General features: G+C 33.1%; 3 protein-coding genes across 9 annotated transcripts; 2 read left to right on the top strand and 1 right to left on the bottom strand.

The window, feature by feature from the left end:
• The first annotated feature begins 271 nt into the window (after positions 1-271).
• LOC105251212 (citron Rho-interacting kinase-like) lies at positions 272-7,507 on the top strand. Its single transcript, XM_011257821.3, has 13 exons — positions 272-616; positions 685-987; positions 1,110-1,354; positions 1,496-1,942; positions 2,017-2,149; positions 2,240-2,766; positions 3,442-4,914; positions 5,001-5,447; positions 5,611-5,963; positions 6,053-6,213; positions 6,402-6,614; positions 6,698-6,953; positions 7,089-7,507. The coding sequence occupies exons 2-13, from the start codon at positions 702-704 to the stop codon at positions 7,195-7,197; spliced, it is 4,650 nt and encodes a 1,549-aa protein (XP_011256123.1). The 5' UTR covers positions 272-616; positions 685-701; the 3' UTR covers positions 7,198-7,507.
• Positions 7,508-8,952: 1,445 nt separating this feature from the next.
• On the top strand, positions 8,953-20,734 carry LOC105251211 (fatty acid synthase). Its single transcript, XM_011257820.3, has 19 exons — positions 8,953-9,339; positions 9,586-9,836; positions 10,141-10,372; positions 10,816-11,234; positions 11,572-11,865; positions 12,112-12,319; positions 12,422-12,582; positions 12,748-13,065; positions 13,412-13,917; positions 14,232-14,536; positions 14,759-15,160; positions 15,272-16,290; positions 16,474-16,715; positions 17,030-17,729; positions 17,918-18,749; positions 18,971-19,440; positions 19,578-19,832; positions 19,908-20,159; positions 20,286-20,734. Exons 1-19 carry the CDS (start codon positions 9,156-9,158, stop codon positions 20,463-20,465), a joined length of 7,230 nt encoding a protein of 2,409 aa, XP_011256122.2. The 5' UTR covers positions 8,953-9,155; the 3' UTR covers positions 20,466-20,734.
• Positions 20,735-21,785: 1,051 nt separating this feature from the next.
• On the bottom strand, positions 21,786-23,792 carry LOC105251210 (serine/threonine-protein kinase pakE). Of its 7 annotated transcripts, none has more exons than XM_025407042.1 (5): positions 23,355-23,791; positions 23,143-23,227; positions 22,767-22,960; positions 22,404-22,694; positions 21,786-22,217 (listed from the first exon to the last, which is right to left on the bottom strand). In XM_025407042.1, the coding sequence occupies exons 2-5, from the start codon at positions 23,146-23,148 to the stop codon at positions 22,004-22,006; spliced, it is 705 nt and encodes a 234-aa protein (XP_025262827.1). In that variant the 5' UTR covers positions 23,149-23,227; positions 23,355-23,791; the 3' UTR covers positions 21,786-22,003. The 7 variants fall into 7 exon arrangements, with proteins under 7 accessions (XP_025262827.1, XP_025262826.1, XP_025262825.1 ...); XM_025407041.1 differs by having other exon boundaries at positions 23,442-23,791; XM_025407039.1 differs by having other exon boundaries at positions 21,929-22,217; positions 22,767-23,011; positions 23,355-23,789.
• Between the last annotated feature and the right edge of the window lie 444 nt (positions 23,793-24,236).

The raw sequence follows: 24,236 nt of genomic DNA, 5'->3' as shown, positions 1-24,236 counted from the left end.
TTCTCCCGCCTTGCAAAATCCCAAAATAAAATTTTAAAAATTTTATGATTATAATGGTTACGTTTTCTCATTCGATAAATGCATACAATTTTTGCAACTGTAGGTTAGGTAGAATTTATACTGTTTCAATCTCGATATTTATCTAGTACCTGTTTTTTCTTGCCTAATATCGCTACTAGAGGTCAATGCTATCGCTTAAATGACGCGCTCTGACGTTGTAAGCGAGAGATATGTTAAATTCAAATTGTACGCACAAAGTTAGTCACGACCGTTACGAGATAAGAGTCAGAGACGTTAGAGATGGTGAGGAAACGTAAACCTTGGCCTAAAGAAATATATGTTGCCGTTTTATGAATATAACACGCGCGATTGTAAGCACGTAATTTAAGAATGATAATGAAGCGAAGCAATCAAATCGCATTCGTTTGTATTTACTGACAGTTATAGTAGATGAAAGTGTAAGGAGCAAGTTTTTCGCGTATTTACTAAGTGTGAATAGGAAAAAAAAATCTCGTTATATCGTGATAAGAGTGACTTACTTATCGCGATCTACTTCACTGGAAGCAGAATAAAGAGGAACATGTGAAATCTTTTTTCCAGTTTGAGGACATTCGAGGTAAGCGCGTTATTAATTGCGAATTGATAGGATTAAGAGAAAGATAAATATAAAATTTTATTATTTAGCTGAAACTGCAAAAGTTATGTCGGAAGAATCAACGTACTTTGAATATAAGTTCCCTAAGCAGTTCTCCAAGGAGAAGATGGAGTTGGAGGCAAAATTGGATGAGAAAAAGAGAGAACTTCAAGAAAAGCAAATGCAAAGAAAAATACATGAATTACAGGATAAAGTCAGGGAATTATCTCAAATAGAATCTCAATTAGAAGAAAAAACACGGAGATTGCAAACATCCAACAAAGAGAGGGATATACTTGAAAAAGAACTCATCACTACACGATCGGAATTGGCAAGCCTTAAAAGGACATTAGGTAAAATTTAATAATAATTATATCTGAATTACATATAATTTACATAATATTAAATTCATGTTTGTGGAAAAAAGTTTATATTATCCGCAATTGTTCTAAATTTGACGTATCTTTTGGGTTAGAGTTAGAACGGCAGGAGAGAAGAGAGCTAGAGACTCGTGCGCTTGGACTAATAAGAGATGCAAAGCGCAAATGGGAAAACGCAGAAAAAGATAAAATTGCGCAATTAAATCAACATATTGCAGCGCAAACTATAAAAATTACATCGCTGTGTACAAGTAATAATGAAATAAGTTCGCAATTACAAAAAGCAGAATGCGATTTACAAACTGCAAATGCAGAATTGGACAAATTGCGTATATTTCAAGTGAGTAATATAATCATATATAATGTAATATAAAGATATGATATAACTGTGTGTAATCAATTAACATTAATTCCAATAAAGATGAATTATGAATTAGATAAATTAAAGCAATTACTAATTTAAGATTTCTAATATATTTAGACGCAATATAAAGAATCTTTGGCAAAAACACGGGAATTAAATCGACAAAGTGTTCAAGGTGTTGAAATTAAGTTAGAGGAGATATCTGCGCGTGCTCATAATCAGCTGGCTGATTTACGAGCGAAATTAGATTTTGAAACAGCAAAGAATACAGATCTAGAGACTAGATTACGCAATGAACAAGATTCGAACCATTGTCGCGAGTCAAGATTAAATGTTGCTTTAGAACTTGCTCAAAATGAATTAAAAGATTGTCAAGAACAATTGCGTACTATACAAGCTACATTACCAGCAAGAGATGCTGAGATTGAAACTTTGCGTAAACAACTGCAAGAGAAAGCAAAACAGATAGATGATCTGAAAACATCTGAACAAATGCTCACAAGTTTACAAGAACAATTGGAAAGAATGAATCTTGAAAACGAGCAGTTAAAACAGCAATTGGAAGTGAGTATCCCAACATTTTACAAACAATTAGTGGAATAACATTTTCCCAATTTAAACGATTATTTTTGTTAAAGGTTACTAAATCTGATCTAAATGAAACTATGATAAACTTGGAACAAAGCGAGGCACTCGCTTTAAATCTAGAACAAGCAGCACAAGATAAAGTTACATTACAAAAGAGATTACAAGACTCCTTGAACAAAGAAGGTAAACAATCTTACATTTCTCAATTTAATAATAACATTTCTCATTTTAATAATTTTTGTCTTATATTATCGTTTTGTTATTTAATTGCAGAGGAACAATTGCGCAAAGTTTACAATTTAGAAGAATTATTGAAACGTTTGGAACATAGTGTTACAAAACTAGAAACAGAAAATGCTAGTCTTAAAGAATTAGATCAAGCACAAGCTACAAATTGTGCAATTACTGATACAAAGTATGAAGTAAATGCAAAGATTGATCATTGGCAAGAAAAGATAGAGAAACTAGAACAACAACTTCAAGCTTTAAGAGAAGAAGTGACAATTGAAAAACAGACAGCAAAACAGGCTCAACTAGCTCTATGGAAGAAAGAAAAGGAATTATCAGATGCTAACTTGGATAAACGAATAGCTGTGAGGGAAAGTAAAAGAGCAGAAGATAGAATCAAAATATTGCAGGAAGAAAAACAGAAATTACAAGATAAATTAAGTAGTAAAATAAAGGAAGAAGAAGAAAATCTTAAAAAGCTGTTGAAAGAATTAGATATTGCAAAAATGTCATTAAATGATATTACAAAAGAAGCAACTAGGAATAAAATGCAGGCTGATTCAGCACAAAGGGTACATATGTGTATATACAGGGTGTCCGGAAAATTGCCTGCAGTACTTCGGGAAGTGATTCAGGACCCCAAAAAAAGGAAAAAAATATAAACATATCTCTGGAAATATTAGTCATTTCCGAGTTACAGTCACTTTTACGTTAAAAAAATCGTAATGTAAAGTCTGCTTGGCATCCCTCTTTTTTTAATTTAAATTTAAAATTTAAATTTAATTTAAATTTAATTTAAATTTAAATTTTAATTTAAAAAAGAAGGATGCTGACTACACATTACGATTTTTTTAACATAAAAGTGGCTGCAACTCGGAAACGACTAATTTCCAGAAGTATGTTTTTTTTTGTTTCTTTTTTTGTTTGTTTGTTTGTTTCAAATCACTTCCCGAAGTATTGAGGGCAACTTTCTATACCAGTCGCTATATATATATATATATATATATATATATATATATATATATATATTTATTTATTTATTTATTTATTTATTATTAATGTATTATATATTATACATTTCAAAATTATTATATTATTTTTTAAAAATATTGAAAATTTTGTTAAAAGTTCTTGCTCTAATATGAATTAATGCTCTCCCCTTTTCTCTTTTTTCTTTTTTCTGTACAGATAATTTTTATGGGAATAGCTTTATTTTTATTTTTCAAACATTTTTGCACATTTTTCAGGCTTTGACACAAAGTAATAGTCAGATTGAAGAACTTCAATCTTCGAGCGCATCATTACGTAGAGAGTTGGATGCGGTTCGTAAGCAAATGCGATCAAATCAAGATCGAATCGATACTCTGAATGCTGAGAATAGACGATTAACGCAAATAGTTGCTAGACATAACGGGGAAAAGACTGAACTCGAGTCTAAAGTCGCAAAATTAGAGCAAGATATTAAAGGCTATGAGTTAAATATCGAACTCTTAAAAGAAACTTGTACAGTCTTGGAGGAACAATTGACAGATTATGAGAGATTAACGAGCGATCACGAAACGCGCGAAAATATGCTGATTCAGGATAAAATGAAATTACAGAAAGATTTGGAAGCCGCTGAAACAAAAGTCCGCGAAGCACGTATCGCGCAAAACGAAGAGAAAACGCGAAGATTAGCCGCCGAACATAATTTCGAGCAATTAGAATCTGAAACAAGTGACATAGAAAGTGAAAGAAACAGCCTTATCGCTCAGCGGGATCAATATAAGAAACTCGCTCAAGAGCTTAGCGCGCAAATAGAAGAATTAACAACGAGATGTGGTGAAATGGAGTACAATCTCTCGGAAATGAGTCGCGCCTTAGAAGCCGCTAAAGCAGAATCGAGAATCGTGAAAGAAGAGAGCAGTGACTATTTGACGAGAGTGCATGAATTGAGAGAAGTAAATTCCGAGCTTATGGCCGATCTACAGATTAATGTGGATCAATCCCAGGAACTAAAGTCGAGAATAGTAGAATTAGAGAACGTCTTGGAAGAGATGAGACAGTTTTATCAAGAAAGAGAGGTAAAAGCCGAAGGTACTCGGCAACAGCAGACTAAATTAATCGATTATTTACAATCGAAATTGGAAGAATGCAGTAAAAAGAAGAAGACTATGTGTGACAAAATACTCGGCAAGCAGAAAGAAAATATGCCTCCCGTGAGTACAAGCATGCCCGTAGGATATCGTGAATTGGAGAATCAACTAGCTAGAGAACGGGCAAAGGTGAAAACATTGACAGATCAATTATTAATTCAGAAGGCTAAAAGTACTTCCATTTCTGCATCTGCACCTACTTCGCCTACGTCAATTACAGAATGCGAAAACAAGAGGATGAAAGATGTCACAGAGATTAGCAGTTCATTAATGAAACGATTATCTCCACAAAGGATAGGACACAACATTCCGCATAGATTCAATGTAGGCTTACCTATGCGCGCAGGAAAATGTGCAGCGTGTCCAAAAACTATACAATTTGGAAGGCGCGCTGCGACCTGCAGCAGATGTCAAATTATGACGCATTTAGAATGCGCAGTATCCGTACCTGTGACTTGTGATTTACCGAATGATTTTCCAAATTATTGTCATAAAGTTGTTGGAGACAGCAATGACAGCTTATCCTCAATAGGAGATAGTGTCCAGGCATTGGCGATAGATCAGCCGGACAAACCGGAAGATGTGGTAAGAAATTATACTTAATTCACATTAGTATTTATCATTACTTTTTAAATCGATTGTATATTTACTTATGTGTATGCTATATACAGAATTCGCAAAATGTAACAAAGCAAAACGAAAATGAAATTCCTATGGAAGGATGGGTGAAAGTGCCCGGTAGATCGAAATCTTGTTGGGAGAGAAAATACTTAAGGTTGGAAGGATCATGTTTGTGCGTTTACGAACATCAGCCGTGTGCAGGGATGATACCGATCAGCCGTTTAAATTTAACGGAAAACAATGATTTTAATGTTTCCGAGACGGTACAGCATCCAGACGTATCAGGAACGGCAAGATCCGATATCCCGTTCATCTTTAGAATCGAATCAAATTCCGCAACGACTTGTTGGCCTTCATCTAGATTGGACGTTATGGCTCTAAGTCAAATCGACAAGAGAAATTGGTCTAAAGCTTTAAAGGCTATTACCAATCAAAATTCACATGCTGTAACCAAATGTAAAAAATATCAAACTATGCTCAGATTAGAAAAACATCAGGTGAGTGGTAATGCTAAGATGACTGATAAATACATCATATTCATTTTACAAAGTGAAATAAATTTTTTTTTACTTTTCCTTTTATTATTTTTTTGTGGGTATGTATGTGAATATGTATTTTATATTTTTTCATACGTGCTGCATCAACTCCGTTCATTTTCAGTTGGATTTGAACTGCGTTGTTGATTTGGGTATGGAAAATATGCTTTTGTTGGGCGCAAAAGAGGGTCTATTTTCATATTGCGCTTCTAAATCTCAAACACTCACTACTATACGTGGAGTCAAACAGATACATCAGCTCTCTTTACATCACCATTTGGATTTGGCTCTAATGATCGCTGGTGAATATAGAGAATTAGTGTACTGCAACTTGCGACTATTAAAAAATAATGCATTAGCTGCCGATTGTTCTAAACCAGCGATTAATACGAAGAGCGTATTATCTACTTCCGATAGTTGCCATCTGTATCAATTACAGGGCGAGATATTGTGCGCCGCGACTGCATCTCATGTGATGTATGTAACTTTTAATTTACAAATGTATAATAATACAATTTTTTTAAACATTGTTTCATATATATATTGATTATTTTTATCATATATAGACTGTTTAAATGGAGAATCGAAGAAGATTCGGGAATGTTTGTCGGACTTCGTGAGCTTGAAACTCAGGAGCCTTGCAGTTGTGCCATATTTACATCAAATCTTCTTATTATAGGATGTCATAAATTCTTCCAGATTGATTTGCAAACTTATAGTGTAGATGGTAAGCACAAATGTATGAAATATATACGATATATTATAACATGACGATAAATCTAAAATTTTTATGTCTTATGAAATTCTTACAAGTAATATATTGTATAATCATGTAATATTTTTACTTTAAACGAAAAATATAATTCTGTAATAAAAAATACAAAATTAAATTAATTACATACATGTCATTTGCAGAATTCCCTGAAGAAGACAATAGTTCAATTAAAGCAGCTCTTACGGGTGCAGCTAAGCTTGGCATATTTCCAGTTTGCGTTTTGAATATTTCTAATACATGCGGCACGGCGGAGCTTCTATTATGTTACAATGAATTTGGTGTATTTGTGGACGAAAATGGCAGAAGAACTCGCGCCGTTGATCCAGTATGGAACCATTTACCGTTTGCTTTTGGTACTATTACAATTATATAATTATACGTGACATTACAATCCATAAATAATTTTATCTAATGAAATTTTTATTTTATTTTTCAGCATTTTGCAAGCCATATTTATTTATTATTCATTTCTCGTCTGTCGAAATTGTAAAACTCGATGCACAAGCGTACAATTCGTCGGAAGAAAGTCCTGAACGTATGTTAATCGAATTATCTAGTCCACGTTATCTAGGTACGGCGGGCTCGAAAGGAATTTATGTAGCGACTATAAACTCTTATCTTGAATTATTGAGGATTGATGGTTTTTCCAATGTGCAAACGTTGAATGGCAGTTTAACAAGTCTGGACACATTGTATGTCTTTTTTTTTTAAGATAAAATTATTAATACAGATAAATTGAAATTTTTCGATATATATATATATATATATATATATATATATATATGTATAAATAAATTATTATAATTATATATTATCTTTTTTTACAGACCTCAAGAAGATGAAAGTAGTTCGGAATTCAGTTTTACGTCGAGTTTAATGGAAACTTTAGATGGACAAGGAAGAAAAGTACATTTTGGCGGAGTGCACAAATATTGAAGTAGGTCTTTTATATGATTTAATTTCACAATACTATTTTTTGGTTTATTAGAAACTAGTAATTTGTGTGTATGAAAATGCATTCATAGCAATCATTATGAAAAAAATATTTGTATTCTATAGAGAAAGTAAGAATCGAGTAGAAAAATATTTAATTTTAAATTATATTCTCTCATCGTCTTTCTCTTTAATAGAGAATGTGAATACGTAAAAAAAATAGAGGCAAAATGTCATGATAACGATCTCAATCTCTTGCCACGTTATTAACTTTCTGATCAGTTAGTTGAGTTTATTTTCCATATGTGCAACTGCCAGCTTAATTAATATAATAATTTATTGATTCATAAATATATATATATATATATATATATATATATATATATATATAAGTTTATATGTGTAAAATTATTAAATGTACTTATTTACTTATTGAATAAACGCGTTCAAAGTATTTACAATATAAAAAAAAGAAAACAAACGAGCTAAATGATTTGACAAAGTTTGCGTTGACGCATTCATTGTATCATAAGCGCTCGAAAGGCTAAAGATCAAAAAACATGCGACATTAGTATTATAAAACCAAATTCCGCAATTGAGTTATATTTCTCGTAACTTCGAGAACTATTCTAATAAGTTTTGTTTCTTCGAGTATTCATATATACTATAAGAAGAGATGTACAGCTAAATTTTATTTACGTATATAAAAGTAAAAGAACTGTATACTTAAATGATATACTATATTATACTATATAAATTAATATTAATGATAGCAGGATACATAATATTATAATATATTCTCTTTATGTATATTATATAACTTGTGTATATTAAAACTTTTATATTTTTATACAAAAAAATATAAAAATAAAGAAATATATATGTATATATACACATATATGTACACACACACGCTCGCTCACACACACACACATACACACACACACACACACATACACATAAATACATACAGTTATGTGTGTATATGCATATACATAAAACAATAAATCGTATTTTTTGTCACACATATATTAAATATAATTTATGTATTTTACTAATTTGTTTCTGAAAAATTATTAAATATTATGCTTGTTTCTGAAAAATTATTAAATATAATGTCGCTTGATTTCAAAGAAACATTGATCAAAAAAAAGCTCACGTAATATCGCGTTACATTTTATATACGTCAATTTAGCTAACGGAAAGCAGTAACGGAGCAAACATTATGTATTCCACGATATATATTATGCGATATCCGGCAACCCTTGACTCTTTTGAGTCGAATATTCATTATTGATCGTTGGACTATACAGAGAAAAAAAATTATGTAAAAATCTCGATTTACTACATTCGAATCCAATGTCGTCAAACATTGATATACTTATTTGTTTGGGTTTTATTGGATCCATATTGTTGTAAGACATCTTTATATTTTTTATAATTTTTTTTTAGAAAAATTATTCCGCATACAAATAAATCTCATAATTGTAAACTTATCTCAGGTAACTCCATCAGTATTTATTATTCATGAATTGTATTAATAAGATTCTCGAAAAAATTCAGTTATACTGCAACTTAAAAAATTAAATTGTAACACTTATAAGATTATATTTGCAGTTACTGAAACACAATAGCGTATCCTATGCAAAATAGGCTATACAAACGGAGGAAGTTCAAAGTAATAATTAATGAAATTCATATTATGAGGTAGGGGTATTCTTCATTATAAAGAGTCGTTGTTCTGTCTGTCATTCCTGATTTGCCGTTCATAGTTTGTGTGGTTGACGTGTTTGTTAAGTTTTTCTCCAACAAACTAAATTATCAAATCTTTATGCGATGTACAATTAATCAGGATTAATAAAAAAATTAATTACAAATATTGCGTGCTCACATAATTATAAATTGGTGAGGATATTTCGATAACAAATCAACAGCGTTCTCTTCAAATTGAAATTTTGAAAATGCCCGAGATGTCTGTGACTAAATCGACGAAGAGAGTTTACAAGGTGCCTGAACCTGGAGAAGAGATTGTTATCTCTGGCATAGCCGGTAGATTTCCGGATTCCGACAACATGGAAGAACTCAAAAATAATCTATTGAATAAAGTAGACTTGGTCTCGGGCGATGCCCGGCGATGGAAATTAGGTGATTAATAGAATCAAATTTTAATTATCAAGTATAGATAGATATGTTACTATAAGCATAATTAGAGATATCTTATTCTACATTTTTTTCCATTTGAAATATAATGATTAAATGATATATTTATATTTTTATTATCATTGTTACAACATTGTACGATTAAAAATCTCCGAATATATAAGTATGGAAATGTATTATATTTTATATGTATTATTTTATTTTACAAATTTTATAATTGCGTTCCGACAGATCACCCGGAAATTCCCCAGCGAACCGGAAAGATTAACAATGTTGGTAAATTCGATGCGCTATTCTTTGGAGTCCATTTCAAACAGGCTCAAACAATGGACCCGATGTGCAGAATGTTACTGGAACACGCTTATGAAGCTATTATCGATGCAGGAATAAATCCGAAGCAGTTACGTGGATCGCGAACGGGTGTCTTTATAGGCGCGAGTTTTTCGGAGTCTGAGAAAACCTGGTTTTATGAAAAGTTACAGGTAAATATTTATTGCAATAGTGTTATGTAATATATACCTTACAAAAATATGCGAAGAAAAAAAATCGATAGAATTTATCTCACTAAATAAATATATTTTAATAATTTAATACAATTTTTTAAACCTTTTTTTTCCAAAAACTCTAGGATTTATAATCTGTTTCTTCATTTTCTTTCTACATATTTTTGTACATTTCAAGTTATTATTTTAAAAATGCGAGAAATTAAATTGTATGTTTGTATGAGAAACATTTGCAAATATTTTTAAATTATTTTCCAAGGTGAATTCTTTTGTATGCAATTAGATAAACGGTTTTGGAATTACCGGATGCAGCAGAGCCATGTTGGCGAATAGGATTTCCTATTGGCTGGGAGCAATTGGACCTTCTTATACTTTGGACTCTGCTTGTAGCTCGAGTTTGTACGCTCTGGAGCATGCTTATCGGTGCATGCAAGACGGTCAATGCGATGCCGCTATCGTGGGTGGATCGAATCTATGTCTACATCCCTATGTATCGCTGCAATTTTCTCGCCTTGGTATGATCTCTTCGTCATTTCACTTTTCAATACATAATTATACATTTGTATGAATCTCTATGGATATGGATAGATATATATATAGGATAAAAAAATTCTTGTCTTGCTTTCACTGTAAAGATTCGTTATAGAAACTAGAATTTTAGAATCAAGAAGAGATATGTGAATGTCAATCTAAATCTAATTTAACACTAATTTAGACTTGTTTTTTTTAACTTATATATGTAAAATTATGTATATAATCAAAATTGACTTGTCTGTATACAAACATTAATATAAATATCTTGCAAGAAATATATATATATATATATATATATATATATATATATATATATAAAGAAATGAAAGAAATAAAGTAATTTTTTTTAAACAATATAATTTTTTTATATCTATTATTGTACGTATTTTATATTATTTTGTATTAATTATAATAATAATTGCAGGGGTTTTGTCGCCCGACGGTCGCTGCAAAGTCTTTGACACCGACGCGGATGGTTACGCTCGCAGCGAGACGATCGCCGTTGTGTATCTGCAAAAGGCGAAAGACGCGAAACGAATATATGCCACGGTCGTTTATGGCAAGACAAATTGTGACGGTTACAAAAAGCAAGGCATCACGTTTCCGTCGAGCGAAATGCAAGGCATGCTAATGCGAGAATGCTACAATGATTGCGGTTTATCTCCATCCAGTCTATCTTATCTAGAATGTCACGGTACTGGTTCTAAAATCGGTGATCCTGAGGAGATTTATGCGATTGACTCTGTCTTCGGTAAAGACAGAAATACTCCTCTCCTGATTGGTTCCGTCAAGTCAAATCTGGGTCATTCTGAGCCCGCTAGCAGTCTTTGCCAAGTTGCCAAGGTAAGGTCAGGGTTTGTCAGAATTTTTAACTTGATATATTATAGCTAAGAATAAATTTAAACAAAATGTAAATAATAATTGCGAAATTATCATTAAAAATTAAAAAAATTGTAATAAATTTAGATTTTAAGATAATATATAATATAGTTTACAAAAGAATTACATTAAAATTAGATATTTAACTAAACATATGTCAAGTGTTGTTTAAAATTAAAGAAATTATTTGTATTATAATGTAATTATTGTAATTGTAAATATTCGAACATGTAAGATAATGAAACAATATTTCAACTGATTCGTGTTGCATAAATTTATCAAGTTGCAATATTCATCATAGGTATTAATAGCGATGGAAACTGGAACAATCCCGCCTAATTTGCATTATAATCGGCCACGAGAAGGTGTGAAAGCCCTTGAAGAAGGCAGATTCAAAGTCGTTACCGAAACAACACCTTGGGAAGGTGGTTATGTAGGAATTAATTCGTTTGGTTTCGGAGGTGCCAATTGTCATGTCATACTAAAATCCAATCCGAAGAAGAAAATCAATAACGGAGCTCCATCTGATGATTTACCGAGACTGGTAATAGTGTCTGGACGTACCGAGGAATCTGTCAAAGTATTCTTAGACGATGTAAGTAAAAGAAATAAGAGAATATGAGAGAAAGTAAGATGGTGAGAGACCGCATCGCAATAAAAAAATATAAATAATATAGATAATAAAAAATATATTATTTACATAAATGTTTCATTGATATAATTATATATTATACGATATGTTGAAGCATATTTTTGCATAATTCAGTAAAAATATTTTCTGCGAAAAAAATCAAAATTTTCATCAATTAGTTTCATTGTCTTTTATTTTTATCGTTTACAGATTGAGAGACATCCAGTAGACGTTGAATATATTCGCTTATTGCATGACATACACACTGATGATATTCAAGGACACTTGTATCGAGGATACACGATCGTCGGATCAAAGACGGCGGAACATCCTCCACGAGAAACGGAAAATTATTTGGGAACGAAGAGACCGATCTGGTTCGTGTTTTCTGGAATGGGATCACAATGGCCCGGCATGGGTGCGCATCATATAATTTTTTATCATACAAATACAGAAATAATATATTCTATTATATTTTATTTTATTTATATTAATTCTCGATTTCTATATTGAAATATAGGTATTGATTTAATGAGATTCCCTGTCTTTGCTAAAGCCGTTCAGAAATGTGACGATATCTTACGACCTCGCGGTGTAGATATTATTAATATTTTGACAAACAAGGACAAATCTACTTTTGACAATATCTTAAATTCGTTTGTGGGTATCGCGGCGGTACAGGTAAGCTAAATACAATGACAATTCCGACATTACTTCTCCCAGTAAATTATTACCGTAGATTACGGTATGATTGTGTAAAAGAGAAAAGAATTAAAAAGAAATTATTAAAATGCGTTTCTTTACTATTATTTTTTATCATATTCTGACATGATATGAATTTCATAGATTGGTTTAGTCGATCTACTCACCTCACTGGGTATCGTGCCGGATAACATTATCGGTCATTCGGTCGGAGAGCTCGGTTGCGCTTATGCAGACGGAACCATCACCGCCGAACAAATGATCCTATCATCGTACTCGAGAGGTTTAGCATCCATTGAAACCAAAGTAATTTATGGCTCGATGGCAGCGATTGGTCTTGGTTACGAAGATATCAAAGATATGTGTCCATCGGATATTGAAGTGGCATGTCATAATGCTTCAGACAGCAGCACTCTCAGCGGACCTGCAGAATCCATGAAGGAATTTGTTGCTGAATTACAGGTTAAATTTATCATTTTTTAATTCCCAAGAATAAAATCGATAAAAATTGTCAAAAAAATAAATTTTAATATTTAAACCAAAACAGGCACACACATACGTATACATATACATGCATACATATATACATATATACATAAATATATACATACACATATATATAATTAAAATAATATATAATTAAAATGTAAAACTGCCGAATAAGAGTTATTACAAGAGAAAGAATTAATTGACTAACATAATAATAATAATACATGCAATATTTATGCATATAAAATTTTTATTGCGATTTTTAATTGCTTTTTTAAAACATATCTGCTTTTGTTAAATTTATGTATATCTTAATTAGGGTAAGAAAATCTTCGCGAAGGAAGTGGCCTGTAGCAACATACCTTATCATAGTCGTTACATCGCGCCCGCTGGATCGAAACTGCTGGCTTACTTGAGCAAAATAATACCTCAGCCTAAACCGCGCAGCCGAAAATGGTTGAGCACGTCTGTGCCTCGCAGCAAATGGTCCACAGCAGCCGCCAAGTTATCATCCGCCGAGTACCATACTAATAATCTTTTGAATCCCGTACTGTTTGAAGAAACGGCTCGTATGATTCCGAAGGACGCAGTGACTATCGAGATCGCGCCCCATGGCCTCCTACAGGCGATCTTGAGGCGATCTCTCGGTAAGGGAGTCACAAATATTGCGCTCACTCAACGTGATCACAGGGACAACGCCGAGGTTGTTCTACAAGCGATCGGAAAACTCTACAACAATGGATTACAACCGGAGATCGCGAATCTTTACCCGCCTATTGAGTTTCCGGTTAGCTGTGGTACCCCGATGATCTCGCCTTCAGTTAGGTAAGTTTATTGTCACTTATTAATAAATTTATTGAAACTTTTTACTTGAATATACTTAACACTTTACGTGAAACACTTCACGTGAATTATTATATGTTCGATTATTTGAAATAAACTGGCATTGCGACAAGTGAAAATTTGTCCCAATTTTCTCGTTTTTGATGTATCAAAATGAATTAAATTGATACCTAATTGCTATCTCTAGAGTATTCGATGATAAAAGGACTAAGAAAAGCTGCATGAATTATTTTAGAATCTCGTTATTGTTCTATTTTGATATACATTAGAAGATAAATTGAATAATTTATCTCCAGATGGGAACATTCCGATGACTGGTATGTAACGACGTTTAAGATGCAAAAAAAAGTCATTTCCGGGGAGAGAAACGTTAATTTAACATTATTGGATGAAAACTATGAATATATGTCCGGCCATGTCATTAATGAAGAAAACTGGATACCTGCCATAGGATATCTTGCTCTAGCTTGGGAAACTCTAGGTTTACTGCAAGCAAAAACACATACAGAACTATCGGTCGTCTTTGAAGATATCATTTTCATGCGTGCTGTTCAGTTTCCAAAAGAAGGCGAAGTCAAGTTAACGGTGATGGTTCAGAAAGGTACCTTATTGTTTCCATTTTTTAAAACAACGCGTGCGCATTCATGTTGTAGAAAAATTCAAATTGCAGAATAAAATTTAACATTTTCTATTTAAATTATCACCAATGTAAAGTCAATTATGTAAGAATAATTTTATAAAAAAATTTACTATTACAAATTTAGTTATTTATTCTTAACGTTATATAATATTTTATTTAATTAGATAATAATTATTCCCGCAGGCACTGGAAGGTTTGAAGTATCAGAAGGCGGTAAAGCGGTTGCGAGCGGAGTAATTCGCGTTACAAAGAATCCCGCGCAGGAAAAGATAGCGGTCGCAATTTTGCCGCAAGATGAAGGCGAAGAGGAAGTGATGACCACTAAGGATATCTACAAAGAGCTAAGACTACGCGGTTATCAATATTCAGGTATTTTCCGCTCTTTGAGAAGTGCATCGATTTCAGGAACAAAGGGACACATTGCTTGGATGAGTAATTGGGTGACGTTCCTTGATAACATGCTGCAAATAATGATGTTGGGACTGGACACTAGAAATTTGTACATCCCAACGAAAATACGAAAGATCGTAATTGATACCAAGCTTCATCAGCAGGAGATCCGAAAGCTAGACGTGGAAGATAGACGTAAGCTTTTTTTTTATACATCTCTTTTCTCCAAGCATTTCGCTAATATTCTGATATAACTATTGTAATTATTACAAACACACTGCAACTCTGTATCGTTTTTCATCATAGAACTTCCGGTACACGTATATAAACAATGGGAGACTGTAATATCGGGTGGGGTCGAGATTCGTGGCGTCAAGTCCAAAGCCATATCTCGCCGACTGCCGGCGAGTGAACCGGTTCTCGAGGAGTACAAATTTGTGGCATATCGCGATAGAGCGCAGATATCCCTGCAAGAAGCGATCAGATTGGCCATACATATCGCAATTGAGTATCATCAGGCTATTCACGTGAAAACTATTGAACTGATCGATGATTCTGATAATGTGACAGCTAATGAATTGGCATCACCTATACTCACAAAGATTCTGGCTGACTTACCCTTGATTCAAGCGAATGTGCTTTTGTCAGCATCACCTAATCGATTCGATGATGACGTCTTATCACCAAATGTAACTTCTGTAGATTCTCTGTCTAATGAAGAAAACGCTTTGTTTGCTATTGGTATCGATCTTTTAACAAAAAATAAGAGCGAACAGCTGGAACAGATTCTATCAAAACTGCGAAACGACGGTTTTGTGTTGACACGAGAAAAATTACCCAAGCTCGAGAATCTTTCAGCACTCTCGAAATATAACTTGGATGTGATTCTAGAGAAAAACACCAGCACAGAGAGTATCATACTCTTGAAAAAGAAAGCTCAACCGATTAAAAAAACAGAGATTGTTCGTATTAACAACAACGAATTCACTTGGCTCGAGAAGCTAAATTCTATTATGAACATGGAAAACAAGACTGTTGATAATACGAAAATAATACTCGTCGGCGAGAAGGATTCCGATTCTGGCTTGCTGGGCTTTGTGAATTGTCTGAGAAAAGAACCAGGCGGAGAAATGATCAGAGGTATATTAATACAGGACACCGAAGCTCCTGAGTTTTCTCTACAGAACTCTTTGTACACAAAACAGCTTCAGCTAGATCTGCCTATTAACGTATTACGACCAGGAAAAATATGGGGGTCCTATAGACACGAACCAGTTTCTTTATCAAAATTAAAGCCTGTTTATCATGCATTTGTTAATCAAAAGGTATGTAACTTAATTGAAATTCTCGAAAGTTATCGTCTCTTGACTGGTTTGCCTAACAAGGATTTAAAAATAGAGAAGAAAAAGGTAGCCAGCTGCAAAACACAATAACTTTCGAATTTTAAATGTATATATTTATACTAGTTATATATATTGTATGTAATAACACCTATGTATGGAAAATAGATACGCGGCGATTTGAGTTCGCTTCATTGGATTGAAGGCCCTATACGTCCTAACACTAACCAAAAGGATTTGGTTCATGTAGTATATTCGCCTATCAATTTCAAAGATATCATGTTTACTACAGAAAAACTTACTCCAGATACAACTTCAATGCAAACTCGATTCAACGACTGCTTGATTGGCTTAGAGTACGCTGGTATCGATACCGCTGGCCGTCGTGTGATGGGATTATGTGAGAATAGGTAATTTTTTCCTTTTAAGTACATTCATCACACACACTTTCAAAGTTACACAACTATGTATAAAAGCATTGTTTAATTACTTACTTTTATTGTTTCAAAAATGATACGGCACAGTTATACAAAAAAGCATTATATTTCTTAATAATTAGAAACACATTTTTAAAAATTTATTAACTTTAATTATTATAGTTTATGTTAATTATTATTGATTAATGTCATATTTTTTCCTTGAAATATCATCGATGCATTGATTCTGAAACATGTTGGAAATAGTTTAGTATCGATGCGATTAATATGTACGTTTGTAATTTTAGAGGCCTATCAAATATAATCGTACCTGATAAAAACTTTACCTGGCCTGTGCCTGACAATTGGTCGCTGGAAGATGCGGCTACCGTACCATACGTATACGCGATATGCTACTATGCATTATACATAAATGCCGAAATGAAGAAAGGAGACAAGGTGCTTATTCATTGTGGCACTGGCGGCGTTGGTCAAGCAGCGATTCATCTCGCCCTTCATGAAGGTTGCGAGATCTTTACTACCGTGGGAACACCCGAAAAACGCAAATTTATCCATGAAATGTTTCCATCCATCCCAGATGATCATATCGGTAATTCGCGCAATACCACTTTCGAACAACTGGTACTTACACGAACAAAAGGCTCCGGTGTTGACATCGTTCTCAACTCATTGCCTGACGAAAAACTCCAAGCATCGGTTCGCTGTCTCGCACAAGGCGGTCGTTTCCTGGAGATTGGCAAGTGTGATCTTGTATCGAGCAATACCTTAGGAATGATGATTTTCTTAAAGGAAATCAGTTTTCATGGAGTTATGCTAGAAAATATGTTCGATCCTGATATTAACATGGAAGATAAATTAAATCTGAGAAACTGTTTGGCCGATGGTTTGAAAAACGGAGCTATTAAGCCGATCGTTAGAAAGATCTTTGAAAAGAATGAAGTGGAAGCGGCTTTCAGATACATGACGACTGGAGAACATATGGGCAAAGTAAGGAAAAAATTAATTAATAGGATCATAATTTTCTAGTTATTTTTTAATTCCCAATCGGATATTGTAAGATTAAATATATTTGAAGAAAAAAGTTCGAGTTAAATTTGTGATAGAAAACTAAAGTTTCTAGGAAATAAATATTGAAAATTAACAAATTTATCAAAATATTACATATTTTTTTATAGGTGATCTTAAAGATTTGCGACGAAAATCAGGTTGGAAAGATACCAATTCTTGCTCAGCCTCAATATTACTGCGACGGTAATAAAAGCTATCTTATCCTGGGCGGTCTAGGCGGTTTCGGATTGGAATTGGCCGATTGGCTAATACTTCGAGGTGCTAAAAATTTAGTGTTAACATCCAGAACAGGAATAAAGACCGGTTATCAGCGTATGAAGACCGATCTATGGAAGTCGTATGGCGTGAACGTGTTGATTATTCCAGACGTGGATGCTGCAAAACGTGAAGATTGCGAATTTATATTAAAATCCGCAGCAAAACAAGGTCCGGTAGACGCCATTTTCAATCTTGCCGTAGTACTGAAGGATAGCATTTGTAAAAATCAAAGGCCAGAATCGTTTAAAGAATCCTTCAAGGCGAAAGCCTGGTCTACCAAGATGTTAGATGAGTTATCCAGGAAATTGTGTCCGGGACTTCGGCAGTTTGTAGTATTCTCTTCGATTTCCTGTGGACGCGGAAACGCTGGGCAGACGTATCACGGTATGGCTAATTCTGTAATGGAGAGAATCTGCGAGCGCAGAGTGGCGGACGGCTTGCCGGGCTTGGCCATTCAATGGGGCGCGATCGGTGACGTTGGCCTCGTCGCCGAATGGCAAGACGACGACAAGAAATTAGTTGTTGCCGGTACCTCGCAGCAAAAGTTATCCTGTTGCCTCGAAAAGCTGGAAGACTTTTTATTGCAAAATCGTCCAATAGTATCCAGCATGGTAGTGGCTGAAAAACATGTGGATTCTTATAGTACTATTAATGTTGCTGAAACTGTGGCGAATATAATGGGTAAGATTATTGTTATATTAAGACAATTTTCGAAGGGCACAAATACTGTTGCATTTGCACTAGTTATGCGATATCAAATGAGGATGTTAAACTCTGCCTTCAAGCTATTAAATATCTTTGACAAAACATTAATATAAAACAATTAATTGGAAAAAAATCTTCTAAAATAAACTAAATAAGATCACCATCGATTTTACTTATGTTTTTCGGTACTTTTGTAGGTGTAAAAGATATCGAAACTGTATCTCAGGATATATCATTGACCGAATTGGGAATGAATTCGATGATGGCCATAGAAATCAAACAAATCTTAGAACGTGAGTTTGATGTTTTCCTCACTGCGTATGATATTCGAACTTTGACTTTTGCCAAACTGGCTGAGATACGCGATAAGAACGCAGAACAAGAGCAAGTGCAGATTGACGAAGAGAAGATCGATATATCTAAGCAATTGTTTATCCGAGTCACGAGTAATGAAGATATGATTTCCGATGTTTGTATGGTATTACCGACTAGGAAGGATTCGCGTAAAGTCGAATTATTCCTCTTGCCGGGCATAGAAGGTAGCGGACACGTATTTAATTCAATAGCGTCGAGAATCAGACCAATAGCGACGGCCTTGCAATATGGTACGAATAATATCGGGATCACTCATCAAAGTATACCAGAATACGCCGACCATCTTTTACCGGTACGTATAGAAGAGAATATAAATGATATAAATAAAATGAGATTTCGTTACATATTTCTTGTAAAGAATATATAACGTTGTATAGAAAAATGTTTGCGTGTTTTTGATTAATATGGACGCTTTGTTGAAATTTTTAGAATATTTTACCAAAGGCGGAGGAGGAAAGAACCTTCATTTTGATTGGATATTCATACGGCTCATTAATCGCTATTGAATTGGCGAGACGATTGGAACATCAAGGCTTGAACGGTCGATTAGTGTTGATTGACGGTGCGCCTGATTTAATGAAAGCGATGATAGAACAATATTTACCATCTCAAACGCAGGAGGAACTTCAGAATAATATTTTGCTCTACATCATGGATAATCTACAACCAGCTGCGAGCGGAAAGGTAGTATTTATCGTGCTAAAATATTTTCCGTCTCCTTATCTTCATGTTTTATTAACATTTCTTTCTATTTTGTAGTTAATTTTAGATTTCGATAAGTGCACGACTTGGGAACAGAAATTAGATAGCTTTGTTTCACATCTTGCTTCCGCTGACATATCACTTTCCATTGAAAATCAAAAAGCATTATGCACAACTTTATATAGTCGTGTCCTTGCTCTTCAAAAGTACGACGCATTGTCTTTGCCACGAATTCGAGCACCTATAACACTCTTGAAACCTACACAATCATCTACCTATATGGCTGAAAAAGATTATGGTTTGCGTAAGGTAATGTTTTCTTGATGTGTTTTTTTAAATATTTTTAAAATATAAATTTTTTCGTATTTTTGAAATTGAGACTTAATACAAAAATGTATGAAACAGTAAAAAATACAATTATGAACTATTTTTTAGATTACGCGAGACAAGGTGGAAGTGCATTACGTTGAAGGTAATCACGTTACAATGTTGAATAACGATAAAATTGTTCTCGCGATTAATGGAGAACCGCTGATTGATCCTCAAGAATTTAAGAAACTCTTAAACGAAGATCAGCCACTTGAATGCGAAGAGCAGGAACATATGAGAGAATAAATATAGCTAGAACGTGTTTCCTAATATATATCTGTTTAATATATATCAAAAAAGAGAAATAAATTAATAAATAAATAAATATATACATACACACATGATGTATGTATGTATATGGGTGTGTGTGTTTACCGTAAGTTTAAGAATTGCAAATGAACAGTTTAATTTAATTTAAAAATTATGAGTAATGGCTAAAATCTTTTAAAAATTATTTCAACGATATATCAAAATCATCTGCAGATGCTACTAAAGTAAACATTTACAATGAAATTCTTTAATTACTTAAACAAATCTAAAATCATTGAAAATGTCTAGTTGTTATAAATTTTTAAGATAAAATTCCTGATATAAATGATGTTTATTTATATAATTATTTGGATTAATTGTAATTTTTTATCTTGATGTCTCTCAATAAATATATAAGATTGCGCACAAGCATTAAATCTATTTTTTTGCCGAGATGTATCTATCAAAAATAAAAATATTGAATACAATTAATTATAAGCTAATAGTAAAAAATATGTTAGATCTGCCACGTAAATCATTATCAATTATTTGCAAAAAAAGACGAATAATACAAATATTGTTTGTTTTTAAAAAACAAAAATAAAACGCGTACTTAGATCGTATATTGGAGTTGTTTATAGAAACCTAGCAGATAAAATAGTTAAGGATGTAAAGACTTGTGATTTTTTTAACTATATTTTCTTAACACTCGAAAAAGAAATATTAAAATTTTGAATACAATGTTTTATTGTGTCATAATCATATTTTAATGTAAAACACTATGTATATGAGTATTCAGTTATTTACAGGATTCGCTTGTTATATCGTTTATCATTTAGTAATTAGTTTTTATTCAGCTCAACAATGTTGCACACAAAATATAAATCGTAAAAATGTTATTATATATCAGAAGTTTCTTAAAATTATATATAATTATTATATATTAGAAGTTTCTAAAAATTTCGTTTAATTAAAAGAAAAAAAAAATTCAGAAATAGTGGAGTTTGTCTTTGTTATTGTTAAATTATTTCTCGATTTCAATATACATTAATTTAACATATATAGTGGTTACATGTAAAAATATTCTCTTCCTAATAATAACTTATGACTACTGAAGATAAATTTTTTATATGCATATACTACTTAAATGTAATAAATAGAAACTGATGACACATATAAGAACATACATACAATAATAAAGAGAAATATTTTTCATGTATTTAAATAATAAAATTTAAACAAAATACACTGGTGACATCCAAAATAATGGAAAATAATAACATATTTCAAATTTGTTTTAAAAATTGAATTTCAATACACATTCAAATTCACACTCCAATTATCATTCAAACAATTATTATACAAATAGGAGATAAGTCATGTTACAAAGCTTGATAGTTTCATCCCTTATTCTAATCTACTTTATATCTTACATTATTATTGAAATGTTTTCAATTTAGAGTAATATAATATTTATATTTGTTATTTTTAATATATATGAAGATAAAATGTGTGCTGTACTAGTCTAAAGATTTTCACAATTCCATTGGCTCGAATGCTGATAGGGCACTAGATGTTACATTATTTAAGTCGGGAGTAGTTTCATTGTTGTTGTTGTTGTTGTTGTTGTTGTTATTATTATTGTCATTTGATGTACTCGGGATTGGCGTTGAAATAGCTCTTGTTGACAGGATACGAAGATGTCTATTTGGTGGTTTCCATAGAACTAAAGCCATGGAAGGCCTCTCTCTGAAGGAGAAAAACTAGTCATATTGAGCTTTGGAAGAAGAATATGTAATACATTTATTACACACACACACACACACACACACACACACACACACATATATATACTTGTACACTTTCTTCCTTCCATTAAAGTATAGTGCATTGTATTTTGGTAATGTCAAACGATTAATGGCAATTTGTGCTTACAATTTAGATAGAAGGGTCGTTGGCAAAATAGGTTCTTCTTGCATTCGCTTGAGTTCCTCTGAAAGGACTAACCTCGGATGTACACCTGTCAGTTGTTCACCATTTATTGTATTTCTTCCGTCAACATCCAAATCCATATCCAGTTGTCTCGAAGAGGAAGATGGTGTAGAAGTCGATGGCACTGAGCTTTCGGCTTCATGAATCGAACTAATGCGCAAACTTTTGAAGTGTGCAGTCATTTTTTCTTCTGTTATAAACTGCTTACTTTGATGCCTGTTTAAGAATATGAAACTTGCGAAACAATGCGAAACTTTATCATGTAAAAAATTGCATTTGAAGCAATACACATTTTACAATACTTACATATCTATAGCATCCGGTGTTTCCAATTTTCTTTTCTGGTGAAGAATTGGCCCAGAACTGGTATCTCCAGTAAATCTAATCAATTCTTGTTGTTGTAAGGCTGGTACGCTCCATGGAATGGTTATCGGTGGTACCTGTGGCATTTGCATCCAAGATCCAACTTGTTGTTGCTGCGGATTTTGCTGGTTCATCATCTGTTGAAAGATGGACTGTGGCGTACATAAGTGTGCTCCACCCATGGTATTCTGAGAGACAGGACACACATACAAATAACAAAGACATTACACTTAGCGAGATAAAATTATTTCCAACATCAAAAAACGGTATAATATCTTTGTCTATTTAAATTCACCCAAGATAAGTCAAATCCACTTACTGTCATTTGGGATGTACTCGGTTGTACTCGAAGTACGTTCCAATTTGAATGAGGGTTTTGTGGATCCAGGATATTGAAAGATTATCTGGAGGAATCATATATATTAACGTGATATTTGCTTTTTTTTTAATTTGCAGGAGCTACGAAGTCGACAACGAGTAAGTAAATACTTTGCTTTAACTGACGGTAAATCATGTTAATAGGACGCTAACCTATATGTCGTTTGGGAGACTTTGGATGACGAATGGCCACGAATGAGCATCTCACGACGTAACTTTAACACTGAGATTGGACCTTACCTCGTTCAATCGGTGCCAGTTAACAGAAGAAGAAGAAGCGATGCAACTTCCCTGTCACGAAAAATCAATTTTCACCGCATTTATCGTTTTATAAGCGCAATTGTATCAATATTGCAAGGTACGACACAATCAATTTTTATTTTATTTTATCGCCGAGTCACTAATTTAGCATGCCCTGATTCTTCTTCGCAAAGCATACAGCAGAGTTTTACGAGTTTTTCTCCGCTGATTTGTTTTGTTTGTTCTTAGTATCGTCCCAGTACCGTTTGTGTATAAAGTTTGTATACAGCCTATGACAGTCCGGTACGAAATCTCTGTTTATGCTATTTTTAACTATTTCCCCCCCTCCCGCTACTCTTGCGCTACATTGCATGATCACCATGTTTAAACTTGAGATCATTGTGCGCATGATTATTCTGAAATAATGCGTTCGGAAATCCTACTCGAGGAAAATAACGTTTAATTGACCAATCGGGACAAAGAAATCTTTGATTAGGGAATCTATTATGTATCTCGAAAGGAGTGGAAATGTGAAAAATGAGCAAATTTACTAGAATATTTATAATTTCATTAGTCAACATCTAGTAAATTTGCTCACTTTTCACATTTTCACTCCTTTCGAGGTTACATAATAGACCCCCCGTACTATTTTGATTTTACCTCACAAGTAGGATTTCCGAACGCATTCTAAATTGAATATGCGCTAACGATATATTCATTCTACGCATGCGTTTCGTGCGTTCTATTTTAAAAAATTAAACTTCCCTCGCAAGTAGGTTGACATTTAAACTCTTT

Source organism: Camponotus floridanus, unplaced genomic scaffold, assembly GCF_003227725.1.
Source record: "Camponotus floridanus strain SB8 unplaced genomic scaffold, Cflo_v7.5 scaffold16, whole genome shotgun sequence".
NCBI classification, from domain to species: domain Eukaryota; kingdom Metazoa; phylum Arthropoda; class Insecta; order Hymenoptera; family Formicidae; genus Camponotus; species Camponotus floridanus.
The sequence above is the reverse complement of the archived record's forward strand: the minus strand, read 5'-3'. Positions and strand labels throughout refer to the sequence as shown.

What these genes read in the sequence shown, in the direction of transcription:
- LOC105251210 (XM_025407039.1), bottom strand. An exon ending in ACACCGGATGCTATAGATAT is followed by an intron (nt 22,695 to 22,766) that starts GTAAGTATTGTA and finishes TTGTTTCGCAAG; the next exon opens with TTTCATATTCTTAAACAGGC. An exon ending in ACGACCCTTCTATCTAAATT is followed by an intron (nt 22,218 to 22,403) that starts GTAAGCACAAAT and finishes TTTCTCCTTCAG; the next exon opens with AGAGAGGCCTTCCATGGCTT.
- LOC105251211 (XM_011257820.3), top strand. Translation starts at nt 9,156, where the DNA reads ATGCCCGAGATGTCTGTGACTAAATCGACGAAGAGAGTTTACAAGGTG. An exon ending in CTGGAGAACATATGGGCAAA is followed by an intron (nt 17,730 to 17,917) that starts GTAAGGAAAAAA and finishes ATTTTTTTATAG; the next exon opens with GTGATCTTAAAGATTTGCGA. An exon ending in AACCAGCTGCGAGCGGAAAG is followed by an intron (nt 19,833 to 19,907) that starts GTAGTATTTATC and finishes TCTATTTTGTAG; the next exon opens with TTAATTTTAGATTTCGATAA.
- LOC105251212 (XM_011257821.3), top strand. Translation starts at nt 702, where the DNA reads ATGTCGGAAGAATCAACGTACTTTGAATATAAGTTCCCTAAGCAGTTC. An exon ending in ACAAATTGCGTATATTTCAA is followed by an intron (nt 1,355 to 1,495) that starts GTGAGTAATATA and finishes TAATATATTTAG; the next exon opens with ACGCAATATAAAGAATCTTT. An exon ending in GCAAACTTATAGTGTAGATG is followed by an intron (nt 6,214 to 6,401) that starts GTAAGCACAAAT and finishes TGTCATTTGCAG; the next exon opens with AATTCCCTGAAGAAGACAAT.